General features: G+C 42.5%; 1 protein-coding gene across 12 annotated transcripts in view; it reads left to right on the plus strand.

Moving 5' to 3' along the window:
- The window catches only part of FRYL (FRY like transcription coactivator), a 1,894,812-nt gene that overhangs the window by 811,201 nt on the left and 1,068,189 nt on the right, over positions 1-15,422 (plus strand). For all 12 annotated transcript variants that reach the window (XM_069201557.1, XM_069201569.1, XM_069201550.1 and 9 more), the window contains 2 exons: positions 9,477-9,587; positions 11,022-11,176. In XM_069201557.1, coding sequence (XP_069057658.1) covers positions 9,477-9,587; positions 11,022-11,176 — 266 coding nt within the window. The remainder of the gene's footprint in view (positions 1-9,476; positions 9,588-11,021; positions 11,177-15,422) is intronic.

A 15,422-nucleotide genomic window follows, 5' to 3' on the forward strand; every position in this document is an offset into this window, starting at 1 on the left:
TAATTAACACATTGATGCCAACACTGAACAAAACTAAAGCTCAATAAAAGTGCATATTTAATTCAAAGAACAAGTTACACACTAAACTACATTAAATGTTTATATTTATTAAGCTAAATTAATTCAGAATTTTCCTCTGTCTCTTTAATCCATTTAATTACATTAGTTTTTTAAATGCTGTCAAATGCTTTCCCAACATTACCCATGTTATATGAGATAAGGGAATACATGCAAGGCAGGCAAAGGGTTACAGGGATGGAAGGAAGACAGAAAAGAGTAACTAATGGAGAATGCAGAAGGTGTGGTGGACGAACACGAGTTGTATTAAAATGATGTAGTTCCTGGCCCTGATATGCTGGATGTAATAATTTGTCACCAGTTAAAGGTTGCATCAACTTTGCAGTTCACTTCTGTGGGGGGGATGAGAACTGGATCCAGGACTTTGGCTAGTTACCTGCAATTTGTGGTGACTTCCAATATGTGCTCAAGTGTTTACATTGTAGTTACAACAGAGTTCTGGAACTCCTTAATGGTCATGATTAGCTTGCACTGTTCCATCAAATTGACCCTCCAAATATTGCATTAGCTTATCACAAAATGTGCTTCTGCTGCCTTTCAGCAGCAGCATCTTGTTACCAGTCCTCTGGTCTGTGCAGCTCCCTCGCTGGGCATGTTCCTGCACTCTCCATTCCTGGTCCCTGGGTATTGCTAAGCTTCTAGACACTGTACTGCACCAGTATTGGCTGTTAGCTGTAAGGAGCATCCTGTCCCTCCTTATATAAGTATTGGCATGCCTATTACCGTTCCCCTTTCACCCACAAGGATTAGGCTTCCGGCACCACCAGTTTCCGTCTGCCGCCATCTTGCTTTCCTTACTGACTCTAGGGGGCACTTTTGAGTGATGTTAATGTAGCCACTCCCCAGTTTTGCCACCAGCCTCCATCCTGGAGCAGAACACCCTGGCGGATGAGTCACAATGGCCAAAGACTGGGAGCAGCTCTAGGAAACCCTTAAAGCAACATTCCTAACTGGGAAAGGTTTCAATTATATTTAAAAATGACTAGCTGTATTGTAAGCCCAAACTTAACTCTATAATTAATTTTAAATAAAGTAAAACAAACAAGCTGATATTGCATTAAATGAGTTTTTGCTCTAACATTAAACTACATTAAATTAAAAGTAATTTTACACCATATTCTAATGCTAATTCTTTCCTATTTTTGTTAACCTACATTACTGATTCTTTCTGATGTTAAATATTCTCAAACTAAGTGATGTTATTCCAACCTTAAACTCAACCCTCAATTCATTTTAATTCATTTATTTTCAAATTCATTTTCATAGAGTAATACAAACCCAAATGTAAAATGTTAATGACATCTAGTAATAGTTTAGTGAAATGTTTTAAAGTTATTACTAAATTAGACAAGCCTTACAAGTTTTTTTCTCATGCTTAAGTAGTGGGGTTCAATAACTGTAGGTACTGTAACTGTGCTGCAAAAGTAGTTACGGGGCACTAACTATCAGAACAATTAAAGGGGAGATCGAAGTGAGTGTGTGACATTACTGTCATGCAAATAAACAAGTTATTCCCATTGAAGGAGAGGTAGCTTTAGGTTTTTGGGCAAAGGACTTGAGCAACGACTGCTGCCACATGGCTGGGTACTCGTTAATTGACCTGGAAACCATGTCTTGTTTCAGCACTGTTGATTTCTTGCCATGGCTGTTTCTGTCTGCAGTCTTGGAAGGAAGGTAAATTAGCAGTCACATCTTTGACAGAGGGTAACACTGTAGTGGGTGATGATTGCATTGGCATTAATCTGCCATAGGTGCAGTCCTTTGGATTGCTGCCTTCTTACAGTTAGTCTTCAGAACCTTCTTGTGCCCTTGAGGGAAGATGCCCTGTTGATAGTCTTATGTAATGATGATGCCTCTGACACGAAGACGTGATAATATTTATGGGTGAGGTACTGGTGGTCCAGGCTTAGATAAAGTCTTCTAAATCTCTTGTGCCCACTGAAGAACCTGTGATTCTGTGGTCAGGACTGGTTTTGGTGGGGAAGCGGTTGTGGTCACCAAGATACAGATGCCTTCATTTTCTGGGGTGCACAGATTGTCTCAATCGGAAGCTCTTTCAGAGCTTTTAACATGATTGCATGATAGGGCTTGATGAAATTAATATTCTGACAGTAGCTATTCTTACTTTATTGATTGGTATTGCTATCCCCAAGGAGACCCCTTAGGGGGTAAGGGGCCTAGAAGACTGATCAGTGGAGGAATGTCCGATTATAGTTACCTTTTCCTGAAGGGTTAGCAGGTGTGGCAATGACAGAAGTGGGCCACTATTTAGGCCAAAGCCATCACTAATGGTTGAGTCGGGGGGAACTGGTGCCATTGCTGATCTGACTACAGGAGCTGCACGCTGCACTGGGGAAGTTGAAAGCTGCATTGGAAGAGGTGCACGCTGCAGTAAGTCTCTGAATCTTTCAGCATCAACAAGCATCCAGGAAATAATAAAAGAACTTTTTTTTTTTTTGGGGTGGGGAGGGGAGGCGGAATGGGGGAGACGAGCGGAGCCAGCTGCCATGGAGTAGGTTGCTCAGAGCCAGAGCTCCTTTCTAACCTCTCGCTGAGGTGGGCCTTCTCCAGGAGAACTCCATGAAGGTGGCTGGGACATTGTCGGCCCTGGAGTGGGTGGTCCAGACCCTGAATCATGAGGCCTAAGCGACACTGATCTAGAGGTGCAACCTCAATGGTTAGATGCCCGTCGATGATCGAGGGGAGGTCTCACCGCAACAACATCAGGGTTGTCAGACTGCCCGAGACACAGGCCTTCTCCTTATGTTTGTTTTGCAGTTCTACGTACAATAGCTGTATTGGCTTGTCTGGTCTCTGGTCCCACTCAGTTTTTCTGATATGGATTGGGGTGCCGCAGGATGTAGGGCCCTGTTTGGGCAGGATGTGCACATGTCTCAGTCCAGCGTGAGTGCAGGGGGTGGGGGGAGGAGGCTTTGGGTGACTATTGGGGTTGTTTTGGGGGGGGGGGGTTCTTTTTTGATGTGTATTGTTCTCTTGGCAGATATGGTTGCTGTGTGTCATGTTATCAGGAGAAGCAATGGGGTGCCATTTTTAGGAATATCTCACCCCTTCACTGCAGGCCTGTTGCTGCGATGGCTGATCACCTCCAACTTCTAACCTGAAGTGTACGGAGGCTGGGATCACCTTCTAAGCTCTATAATGTACTATCCTATCTAAGGAGGAGAGGGGGCGTAAATTGCTTTCTTGCAAGAGACCCACCTAACGGCTGCTGAGGGCAGAGCATTAAGTAAGAGGTGGAGGGGCGAACTATATTATACAGCTTACTCCGCATTTGCAAGAAAGGCCCTTATCTGGATTAAGCCTTGGGTTACCATTCCTACCACACAGGTCTGTTGGCCCAGAGAGTAGGTTTGTGCTGGAGCTAGGACACCTAGACTGAGGATGTGGCACTGCTTAATACATATGCCCCCAACACGAACAAAGCCCCCTTCTTGGACAGTCTGATGGCCCTCTTCTGATCTTTGCTCCCCTACATCCAAATAGTGAATGGTGATTTTAACTGTATGGCTGATACCGGCATGAATAAGTCTCATCCTCTCATTGTGCGCGGTGCCTGCGGCTAAATTAGCGGATGCTTTCTGCAACTGGGTATGACAGTGGAGACTGACGGACTATTGGAGAATGAGGGACACAGTGGCTAGGGGTCGGCTCCTTTTACTCTAACGTGCAGATGATGGTGCGACTGGATAAGGTTCGTGGCTTTCCTGAGGTATGCAAGAGGTGGATAGATACTGAATACCTAATGTGGCTGTACTCTGACCATTCGCCCGTGCTGTTTACCTTTCGTGGTCCACATGTAGGACCAACATCCTTTCCTGGAGACTAGATCAGTCCTTATTAGAGGACCAAGTGTTTGTCATCACTTCTGGAGAAAATCATGGAGTACTGCTCAGATAACCAAGGCTCTGCAACAGTAGGGATTGAGTAGGAGGGGTTTAAGGTTGCTCGCAGTTACAGCATTGATAATAAGATGCAGGTGCTTGCAAAACTTCATTCCGACACATAACACGGGACCCCCCCCTTTTGGGGGGGTATGGGGGCGCTGGGGCTGGTGGCCTCTGCGGGGAGCTGAACGACACACCAGTTCGGGTGAAAAAGTGTTTGCCTCAGTGGAGCGTTTACACAAGTACAATTAAAGGCCGTACATGGCGAGGTCCCACACTGAGAGGGACAAAGCAGGGAGCATGTTTTCCTGGCTCCTCAGAGAGGAGACTGGAGGCAGTAATATTCTTCAGATTCATGAGTCTAGTAACTGGCTTGTTTGTACTAGAGGTTATTAATGCAGTATTCCTGCGCTTCTACAGTACACCGCAAGAGCAGAGGTCGATGATTCAGCAATGTTTTGCTACAGTGCAGCTGCATCTCCTCCCATGCTTGATCTTGGGGTGGATGTTATAGTGCAGGAGGTCCGGGGAGCTGTCAAGTAGATGGTTAGGGGCAAAGTCCCTGGAACTGATTGCCTACCCATAGAATTATACTCTACTTTCCTGGCATTGATTGCCCCAAAACTAGTGATGGTTTTCAATGAGGTGAGGCACACTGGTGTGCTCCCACCATCCCTGCTCAAGTCTGTAATAGTGTTGCTATCAAAAAGGGCAAAAACCTGCTAATGGTAGATTCCTACTAACCATTATCTAAGCTTAGTGCAGACTACAAAATTCCGAGCAAAATTTTGGGCAACAGAATGCTACCTCGCATGATTAAACTAGTCCACCCTGTGCATGCTTCTGAATATCCAATATCTTATACAAGCCCTTAATGGTCAGGAGTCCTTGCCACCTGATGCCCTGGCCATCCCAGTAGATACATGTAAGGCTTTTGATTTCCAGTGGTGGGGTTTCTTCTACATCTTTTTCCTGGGAAAAGGGTTTGGAGTTCCCTTTGTCAAGTGGTCCAAGCTGCTGTACTCCTAGCCACAGGCAAGAGTGCGGATGGGCCTGGTGATTTCTGAAGCATGTGATGTAGAGTGCAGTACCCACCAGGCCTGCCGCTGTTCATGATTGCAATGGAGTGGCTCACGCTGATGTGACAGGGAAGGCACTTCCAAGGTCTGTAGGTGTCAGGGGACCAAGTATACATCTCCTTTATGTGGACAACCTGCTTTTATGTATGTATGGAACCACTACTGATTCTGGAGGGTATGGCAGCACTGTCTGACTTCAGACATGAGCTTTTCCCCTCCAACATAATTCAGAGGAGACTGCGACACACCTCTAACATCCAAGAGCTGTGTTGGGAGAATGCCTCTATCTGTTATTTGGAGGTTGGACATATATAGAACCCTGGATTTTCTCCGGGAAGGCAGCTTCACCAGGGCCTTGTCAGCAGCGCGGAACTCAATATCTTTTTGGAATACTATGCTGATCTCGGTTCTTGGATGGATTGCCATATCTAAGATGATCCTGTTGCAGCAACTATTATACCTCTTTGCGGTGCTGCGGACTGAACTTCCTAGGACTTCCTTCCGGTAATTGGATAGCCTGCTTACCACGTTATATTGGGAAACTCCCAGGGCGTATGGTGGTCCTTTGGAAGTTGCATCTACGGGTGGATCAGGGAGGCTTGGCTGGATTAAATGTTTTGAGTTATCTACCCAACTTGAGTTGGCTGCCCAACTGCAGTGGGTTGCCCGATGGAGGGTGATGTGCTGGGAATGCGGTGAGTACTCCTGAGTGTGGGATGCCCACAAGAATCGTCCTGACTTGTATAAAGATGCACCCCACTCCTGCCTCAATGGCTCGAACAGAGAACATCCTAATTTCCGCAGTACATATAGGCAAGGACATTATGGGGGTTCTTTTCACTGGAGGGGAACTGAGCTCCTTCTCAGACCTCAGGAAATTGACATACTGGCAGGACATTCCCTGTTGCACGGAGCTCTGCTGAGTTGGATTCATAACTCATAGAAGATGGGCTCCTTGAAACCCTCTCAACATGATTGCCTCAGTTATATTTTTCTCATATATACAGCTCAACCTCTTGACCCTACGGCACTAGTGGGAGGCAGTCATAGAACCAGTGCTCTCTGACTCTGCCTGGAAGTTGATACTGACGTCTACCCCAAGATATCTCGGAATGGCAGGTTCAAGCTTATTCAATTCTACTTCTTGCACCGGGCGTATGTCACGCCCAGGCGACTGCACGCTATGTTAACCGCGGAATCGGCAGACTACCCTCAGTGTTGTACACTGGAAGCTGGGTTTTTCAATTTGGTGTGGTCCTGCTCAGTCCTAACCCTGTATTGGGCTTCTATCATACAGGTAATGCACGAGGCCAATGATAGGCAATTTGATTGCGGTCCGCAGTTCTGTATACTGGGCTTATGTGCTCATAGCGCGGCTTTGAAAGCAACAGACCTATTTACACTTAGGTGTACTGCTTGCCAGGAGACAGCGAACAATGAGTTGGGAACCTGCCTCTGGCCCTGACCTGGGTGTCTGGAGTAGGCAGTTGACTAAGTGGGAGGACTGCGAGAGGGAAGTGCTACACAGGGAATAAGCCAGGTGAATGTGGAGAGTCCCTTTGTTACCCACCTGAGATGCAATTCTGGCGGTTTGTCCGCAATTGGCTAGTCTAGGGAGAATTAGGGACACAGAGGCATTATCACTTGCATCCCGTCAGTCGCCAACAACATCCATATGTTCCACTGGTATCCCTACTCCAGCTGGCACACCCGCTACCCCAGTGGAATAATTCTGGGTGGTTTTGCACTGGTTTGCCTGTGAAGTGTACTAGTGGGGCGGCTGACTGAGGCGAGTTTGTGGCACTTGAACGATTGTGGCTTGGGTTAGCACAGTAGAGCCCTGCTCCTAGAAGTTAGTGGCCATCCCTGGTGTAGCTTTAACTGTATGACTGACCCCGCCTGCTTTCCTGTATGACTGACCCCACCTGCTTTCCTTTACCCATCATGATGGGACTCCTACTCTGCTTACTGTTGTTCTATCGGCACCTGCTTGGTTTGGTGAGATTGTTTCTGTTCTTATGTAGGTTTGCATTATCCGTACGATATGCTTAATTTTGTTCTTTGTATCAAAAATGCAATAAACATATAAAAAAATATTTTTAAAAAAAACTGTATCAAGGACAGCATAGAGGGAAATCCGGTAGTGGGATCTTCTGGATATTTGAGCACGTGGGCATCTTCCCCATCTGGTTCAGGTCCAAAGAATGAGACCGTTCCCGGTCATGGAGTTACCTCTGATGTCCACTTTGTCCAGTAACACTTTGTTAAATTTAATCAAAGAAAGAATATTTATTTTGAATAAAAGAAATATGACCATAAAAAACTTGTGCTTAGCTAGATACATTCAAATGGACGAATTGAGTGAAAAATAAATTTTGGTGAAAAAAACATTGTTTTTAATCCTTCTTAAAGGCAACTCCTAAAGGGCAAAAGTAGCCTATAACAGATTGTGCAGAAATAGGGCCAAATGGCACTCCACACTGAAGAATTGCAGACTCTGTCTGCTGTCCTGTATTACAATGAAGGGTCAGTGAGCCAGTTAATTTTTTCCTTCTCTCTGTAGGATTGCTAATCTGTGCTGCCTTTTTGTGGCTTTGAGTGCAAATCTGCCTTTTCCACTTTATTTAGCTTTGCCTTTTTCACTGTTCCCTTTGTTTCTCCATCAGTGATTTCTCTTTTAACCTTTCCTTTGTGCCACCATGCTGACCTTCATACAGAAGGAGAAGACTTGGAAGGACAACCGTAATGCATGCATGATCTTAATTCCAGATTCAGGCTCAACCCCGAAGTGCATCATAAATTTAAGGATGCAATATAGATGACACGGGGTTGGTGAAGGAAATTGCCACAGGGTTAAAGAAGGCAGGTTTGCTGTTCTGCCTCATAAATCCGTGAATTCTGAGGGACAAAGGAGGTTTCAGCCTCCGGTCTCCCCTTGCTATGACCAAGTTTGAGCCTCCCCCAAAGCGCTATTAAGCATCTCCTTGAGCCAAAGGTGCTACAGCAGCCAATTAACATTGTGGCATGCATTGTTGATATATTTGATGTCATGGATTTCAGGAGCATGTCAGTCTAGTGACTCTTGGTAAGATCAGTTTGATGTCGAGCCCCACACTTTACAGGTGGTTGTGCACATCCTGCACCACTACAAAGCCAGGCATAGAAAAGAAAAAGAGAACTTGCAAGCACATAATTTATGTTCCATCTTTCCTGGTGCCACAACCCTCCACTTATTAGTTAAATACACCATTTGATATCTGTTGGCTGCAATTATGCTGCAATTATTCTTCTAGGCCCAAGGTGTTAGGTACATGGCTTCTCATGCAATCTTGCTGCTGAAGTAATGGGTATGGTACGTTAGCTGCTGAAGGAGATGAGGTTAGAAAATATATTTATAGCTGATTCGTAGCTAATGGCCTTTTCATTTAGCCATTACCATAGATTGAATGCCATCTCTGCCTAATACTGGCTCTTTTATGTTGTTCTCACATTAGCAGCTTTTCTTTTTCATGGACACAAATATTTTTCATTAAAGCACCAGGTTAATTGTAGGGATTGCAGAAAAATTGTGTGGTGTGATGGTACGTACGTATATTATGTATTAGTGTTCAGAAAAATATTGTTCAAATAAATGTGTTATATGACAACTTGGGAAATTAACTTTATGTAAAAAGCAATGTCATTGACGTGAGAATAATGTTCAAGCAATACAGTTAGCTGGAGATGATCAAAATGTGGCTAAATTGAGGATCTTTTATTTATCTATACATTCTCAACCAATCTGTCGTCATCCACAAGAGACCGCCTTTCATAGCTGACCTTGTCCATTTTGGATATTCCTAAAGTGGAAAAGGTGTAAATATCCAACTTCCTTTTTTACAACCTTGTTTCAGGGTCTTTGAATGTTTTATTAGAAAGTCTAAGGTTAATCAGTACTTTGCTCTCCTTCAAAGAGGTTTATACCAACAAACCAAAGTGAGAAAGTTAATTGATCTTCAAATGTCCTTATTCATGAAAACAGTTGGAGATCCATTGGCCGTTGTCATCTTGATTGGTCTGTCAAGTTAGACAAACTAGGAACAATGTCCGCAAAAACCATATTATTGACAGACATCTAAAATCCTCTGAGATGCTCAATATTTACCTTGATGTTCATTTTGTATGTGTCTTGTTCAACACTCATTGCTTGGAAGGAGACACCAATTTTGGAAGGAGACCGTTCCAAACTCTGGAGTTCGACACAGTCTCCTTCCAGTATATCTGATTTTTCCTTTTGACAGTTGTTTGATTTACTACCTTTATTCCAATATAAAATTAATCATTTAGTCAGTTTAGTCATTTTGCATGAAAGTAAGGTTTGCATGCTAAATCTACCTTTCAACTTGATTTATGAACTGATGATTTCATTTTAAAGGCAATGTCTGCAGTTCTGTGCTGTGGTCCTGTGGCTGATAATGTTGGGCTCTCATCGGATGGCTATTTATACAAATGGCTGGATAACATTTTGGATTCACAGGATCAAAAGGTACAGAGTTTTGGTAAAATTTTCATATTTTTTAAATTAGTTTGGAAATAATAAAATGAATGCTTAGCATTTCTACATCTGAGATATTTAATATATGGTCCAGAAAAAAGAGGAAAAAAAAATTCATGGGAAATAGAGCATAGTGGTAATTTTCACAAAATAGGAAGGTGCTTAATTAATTTAGGTATTTTCAAGAATGAGATGGCCAAAATAAAGGCGCTAAAAGGTCATAGTGAATGTGAGTTAATCTGTTAAGGCTAGTCAACCCTCTCCTGTAGCAAATAAAAGCTTGAAAGAAATCCTGCAATGATAAAAGCCCAGTTCCCCATTCTGCAGCATGTCTTCCCCATCTCCAAAGGCATGCGGTGGTAGAAGACCAAAGCTTTTGCCTTTTAGTCATAGACTAAGAAAAGTTATTTGATATACAAGATGACCTCACAACAGTGGTTCATTAACAGTAGAGGATGTGCTCCTCCCCTTTCCCAGTAAGGTCCGTTATTCCTATTTCTTTATTTCACTCCTAGTTTGGTGGTCGTGTCAGCAATGGTGCATTTATTTTTAGGAAAGGGGGCAGTGAAAGATGTAGTTTTAACGGTAAGTCATCTACTCTTCCCTTGTGATGTAGTCTTGAACTATGAAACTCCCTACAGATACTTGTAAATATGTAGCTACTAATTAACATTTCTGATATAGCATTCTGTTTCCAGTATAAGTTTACATAACCAAACAAATAAGGAACTAGGGAAAACCTCAGTTGTGGCCAGATCCAGTTCGAATGAGCTGTAGTGTATCCTTGCATGAAATGGGCACAAACAAGACCAGAAAGTGGCATTTTAGGGAATTACTCTAGTGTTTTACAGCAGAAAACAATAAATGTTGAACTAGAATGATGAGAAAAAATTAAGCTGGAAAATATTTGAGCACATTGGCTATGGCAAAACATCCCTTTTGAAGCAAAATGTAGATATGCATTTCCATAGTAATAATTACCCCATTTGAGAAGTCCTTGTCATTGCAATACTGTACTATTTCATGTTAAACAAGTGATCTTTTGTCTTGAAATTATTATAAACTTTTCTTTCAACGTTGGTGATTTGAAGACTAAAGTTCTTTGATGTTTACAGAATTATAAGTAGATAGCATTGTAGGTGAAATCATATTGCAGATCTTCAACATCTGTATACAGTTAGACTCTGTCATTACATTTTGCAGACGTGATTCTGGCCTGGCAGATTCTTACAGTTTTGCATAAAATATAAATTGTCATTAAAGAAAAGTAATTTAGCAATAAAGTAAGTTGTAATTTGTGTGAGCATTTCTAGGTCATGATATTTAGTATTTTTGTTTAGAAAAGATTAATGCCTTCAGGTCTGAGCTGAAGTTAAATTGATAGTTATACAGTTGTTTTACATTTTTGGATTGATCCTCATTCAGGTTCATCAGTTGGGTTGTGAGGCTGTAATGCTTTTGCTTGAGCTAAACCCTGATCAGAGCAACCTGATGTATTGGGCTGTGGATCGGTGTTACACAGGCTCCAAGCGCGTAGCAGCTGGCTGCTTTAAGGCCATAGCAAGTGTGTTCCAAACCAGGTAAGCAATAATATTTTCTTCGAAATGTGATTTTAGGATTAAAATATTTATTTTTATTATGGGCCCAGTATGTGGGAACTAAAACATTTATATTGTCTTCTGATAAGGTACTTCAGTTTTTAAATATTACTTCAGACCCAGTTTTGTATATGTATGCTTCGGTATTAGGAACCACACGAGGAGGGGGGTGTTTCTTTCCACTAAAGAACCAACTGGCACTGGTGCATGGTAGCTTTGCTATGAAAAAATCTTCAAATCCAGTGTGCCACCAAAGGGATATTTAAACAAAAAAAGAGGAATCTGCATTTAGAGTAACCACAAGAAAGTATGTTAATGTTACCAAAATCAAGTAGCCTTTGGTTGGTTTGCCTCTCTTGTTCATGACTACAAAATTGGCTCAGAAATGTTACCATTCTTCATTTATAGACACTTGAGGTGTCGGAAAGTGTACTATCTTAACTCCTTTTCCCCAAGACTCATCTTATCTTGCTATTCTATTCAGTGTTTTTTTTTAAAATTATTATTAAAGATCCTCTAATAGAGAAGAAAACGTTATTAACCTTTAACACTAGTTCTATGTCTGTTATCTTCATTAAATTCCTAACACAATCCCACTCTTCTCACAAGTGAAGTCACTGCAGTGGGAGCAAAGATGTGGTGCAAAAACCTTACGCTTTATATCAGACCATCAGAAAGAACTGGGGGGGTAGCTGTCGTTGCAATTTCTTCAACATTTGTTGTCCATGGGCAACTCTAAAGTGACATTTATTGTTTCTTTGTGGTAGACTGTATACCTTTAACAATTTGTTTTCATTTTCCTCACTGTTAAGAGTGAATTTTGAAATATTTCTGAGCGCATAGCTTCAAGGCCATCAGTCTTTGAGATACGTGCATTAGCAACAATTGTAATTCATGGGTTTCCCAGACTGTGGACTTCTGAGGAAGGCACTCTGTGAGATGTAGGGCACATCAGCCATAACAAATCTTACTAATAATAAAACAAGGTAACTCCTGGGAAACTTCATTCAAGGTTTCATGTTAAATGGTGTTGTGATATGTGAAGATGGAATTAAGCAGATGGAAAACAGAATTAATACAACATGAACACAATAGAAGGATCATAATAACAGTGGGGATGGAATTTCCTTGGTTTTCACTGCTCAGTAGTAAAACAGTTGAAGGCTGAGCAAGATTAGGTGGCATCTGTGTACAAATACCTGAAAATGAAGTGTTAGAAATGGGGTCTTTAGATGGCAGTCAGGTTACCCCCTGTCCAAGCAAGGACCCTCACTCTAGTCATGGCAAAGGAGAAATACACCTGGTTAACCCCCACTCATCCCCTTGGTAGGTTGACACAAGAAAGCAGGCTTAACTCAGAGCCAATGTGTAAAGTATTTGTACCAACACACACACAGTAATACAGTGAAAACACTACAAAATGGACACCACACCAGTTTAGAAAAATAAGTAATATTTAAATCAGACAAGACCAAAACGACAAAAATCCAACATACACAAGTTAAAATAGGAATGTTCAAAAGAATAAGAGTCTTACTCCATAGAAAACAATGGAAACGATGATTTTGCACAAAGTACCGGGTTTGCATTTTTTTAAAAAAGCTACGGGCGAGCGTGCATCAGAAAATGCGTCTATTTCTTCCTCGCAATGGAGGCTGTGTGTAGTTTCTTCTCCAGTCGGGTCGGCGATGTGTCATTTCTTCTCCCTCACAAGAGAGCGGTGTGTCTGTTTCCGGGCGGGGATCTGCACAGATTCAGGTTTACTGGGACGCACAGGGACGATGCGTGGAAAATATTGCTGCACGGTGTTAGAAAACCGTGCTGTGTGGGGTTTGTGTCGTTATCAGACGCAGGTGAGTGTTGCATGACACTTCTCCAGCGCCATGCGTTGATCTCCCAGCAGCGATGCAGGTGGAGTGTCGATTTTAGCCGTGAGGCTGATGGCGTGTCGTTTATCAGCCGCATTGCGGGTGGTGTTTAGAAAATAATCCCTGCACAGCGCTCTGTGTGTGGATTTTCAGCTCTTGTCTGCCAGCTCCACCTTTCAAGGGCCCAGGGACTGGATAGGACACCACTTGGCAGGGCAGGAGCCCCAGCAGAGAGTAAACATGTTCGAGGAGGAAGTCTTTGATGGCCCTGAGACTTCAAAACAGGAGGCAAACTCAGTTCAAGCCCTTGGAAATTCTTCACAAGCAGGAATGTACCAAAAAGTCCAGTCTTTATCCCCTTTCACAGGCAGAAGCAGCAACTGCAGGATAGGCCAACAAAGCACAGTCACAGGCAGGGACACCACTCCTTCTCCGCTCGTCTCCTGGGTAGAGGTCCCTCTTGGTTCCAAAAGTGACCTGATTCTCAGGGGTTTTGGGTCCAATACATATACCCCATTCTGCCTTTGAAGTAGGCATACTTCAAAGGAAAGTCTCTGTTGTTAACAAGATCCTGCCTTGCCCAGGCCAGGTCGCAAACACACCAGGGGGATTGAAGACTGCACTGTGAGAAGAGGGCCCATTCAGGTTTAGGTGACCACTCCTCCCCCCACTCTAGCACAGATAACTCATCAGGATATGCAGGCTACGCACCAGCTCCCTTTGTCTTACTGTCTAGAGGGGAGTCACAAACAGCCCAACTATCAAACTGACCCAGACAGGCAATCCACAAACAGTCACAGAATGGTTTAAGCAAGAAAATGCCTACTTTCTGAAAGTGGCATTTTTAAACGAACAATCTAAAAAGCTACTTCACTAAAAGGTGCATTTTGACATTGTGAGTTCAGACCCCAAACTCCATATTTCTACCTGCTCCCAAAGGGAATCTGCACTTTAAGGTTATTTAAAGGCAGCCCCCATGTTAGCCTATGAGAGAGAGAGAGAGGCCTTGCAACAGTAAAGACTAAATTTAGCAGTATTTCACTGTTGGGACATGTAACACACATCAGTATATGTCCCTGCCCATGGGGCTATCTAGGGCCCTACCTTAGGGGTGCCTTACGTGTACGAAAAGGGAAGGTTTAAGTCGAATTGGCAACTTAAAACTGCACACACACTGCAGTGGTAGGTCTGAGACATGTTTACAGGGGTACTCATGTGGGTGGCACAACCAGTGCTGCAGACCCACTAGTAACATTTGATTTACAGGCCCTGGGAGCCTCTAGTGCACTTTACTAGGGATCTAATAGTAAACCAAATATGCCAATCGTGGATAAGCCAATTCACACATACATTTACATAGAAGCACTTGCACTTTAGCACTGGTTAGCATTGGTAAAGTACCTAGAGTATCAGAAACAGCAACAACAGAGTCCAGCACACATCAGCAACCTGGGAAGCAGAGACAAAAAGTTAGGGGAGGCCACGCCAAGGATGCCAAGCCTAACAGTAGGGCTTTAAACTAGTTAAGTGAGAGTGCTTATTGAGGTAAATCAGTTATAAATCCTAGCGGGTACTTCTAAGCAATTATTCGTCAGAATTGCTGGTCTCTTAATCTTGTGGCTTTTTAGTGAAGCACGTCCTTACTGCCTAGCCCTTTGATGCATGTGGAGAAAGCAGAATATGTTGCTGGTATACCTTGGGACTTGAGACCTATCACCTTTATTAGACTACATTCAAAATACTTTTGGTTTCCCTATAGAGATGACGTGGCTGATATAGTTATAGCTACAAATGTTGGACTGAAGTATAATGTGTGGCCTTTAGTGAGACAAGAGCACAACATTGATCTGTGTACAAGCCTTTGCTGATCTTGCACTTTCATGTGAAGGTTGACTTTTAGATGCAGTTCATATTAAGCTCTCTTCACTATTTTTGTTTCATTCAGCTAGTTTATTCTTTGTAAATAAACCTAAAGAATATTGTAAAAGAGCCATGAAAAGAACAAATCAAAAGTAGAATACATATATAAAGAAAAAATATGATGGTTTAATATGACACAAGGCAATGTTAAAATGTAAGAATGATCCTGCTGTGTAGAAGTTGTATATCTTAACATTGATATACTAACAGTTAAACATTTTATTGAGGTTAAAGTAAAATATGAGGGGTAATGAGTCTGAGAGAAAAACATCAGTGGCGGTGCATACCTACAGAATGATGTACTATGTTATTGTCCACATGTAATCTTAAAATTAAGAATGTGAATATTTCAATCTTTTGTGTAATAATCATAAATCAAATCATTAACATTTATAAAGCGCACTACTCACCCGTGCGGGTCTCAAGGCGCTAATCATAGG

This window comes from Pleurodeles waltl, chromosome 1_2, assembly GCF_031143425.1.
Source record: "Pleurodeles waltl isolate 20211129_DDA chromosome 1_2, aPleWal1.hap1.20221129, whole genome shotgun sequence".
In the NCBI taxonomy this organism is placed as follows: domain Eukaryota; kingdom Metazoa; phylum Chordata; class Amphibia; order Caudata; family Salamandridae; genus Pleurodeles; species Pleurodeles waltl.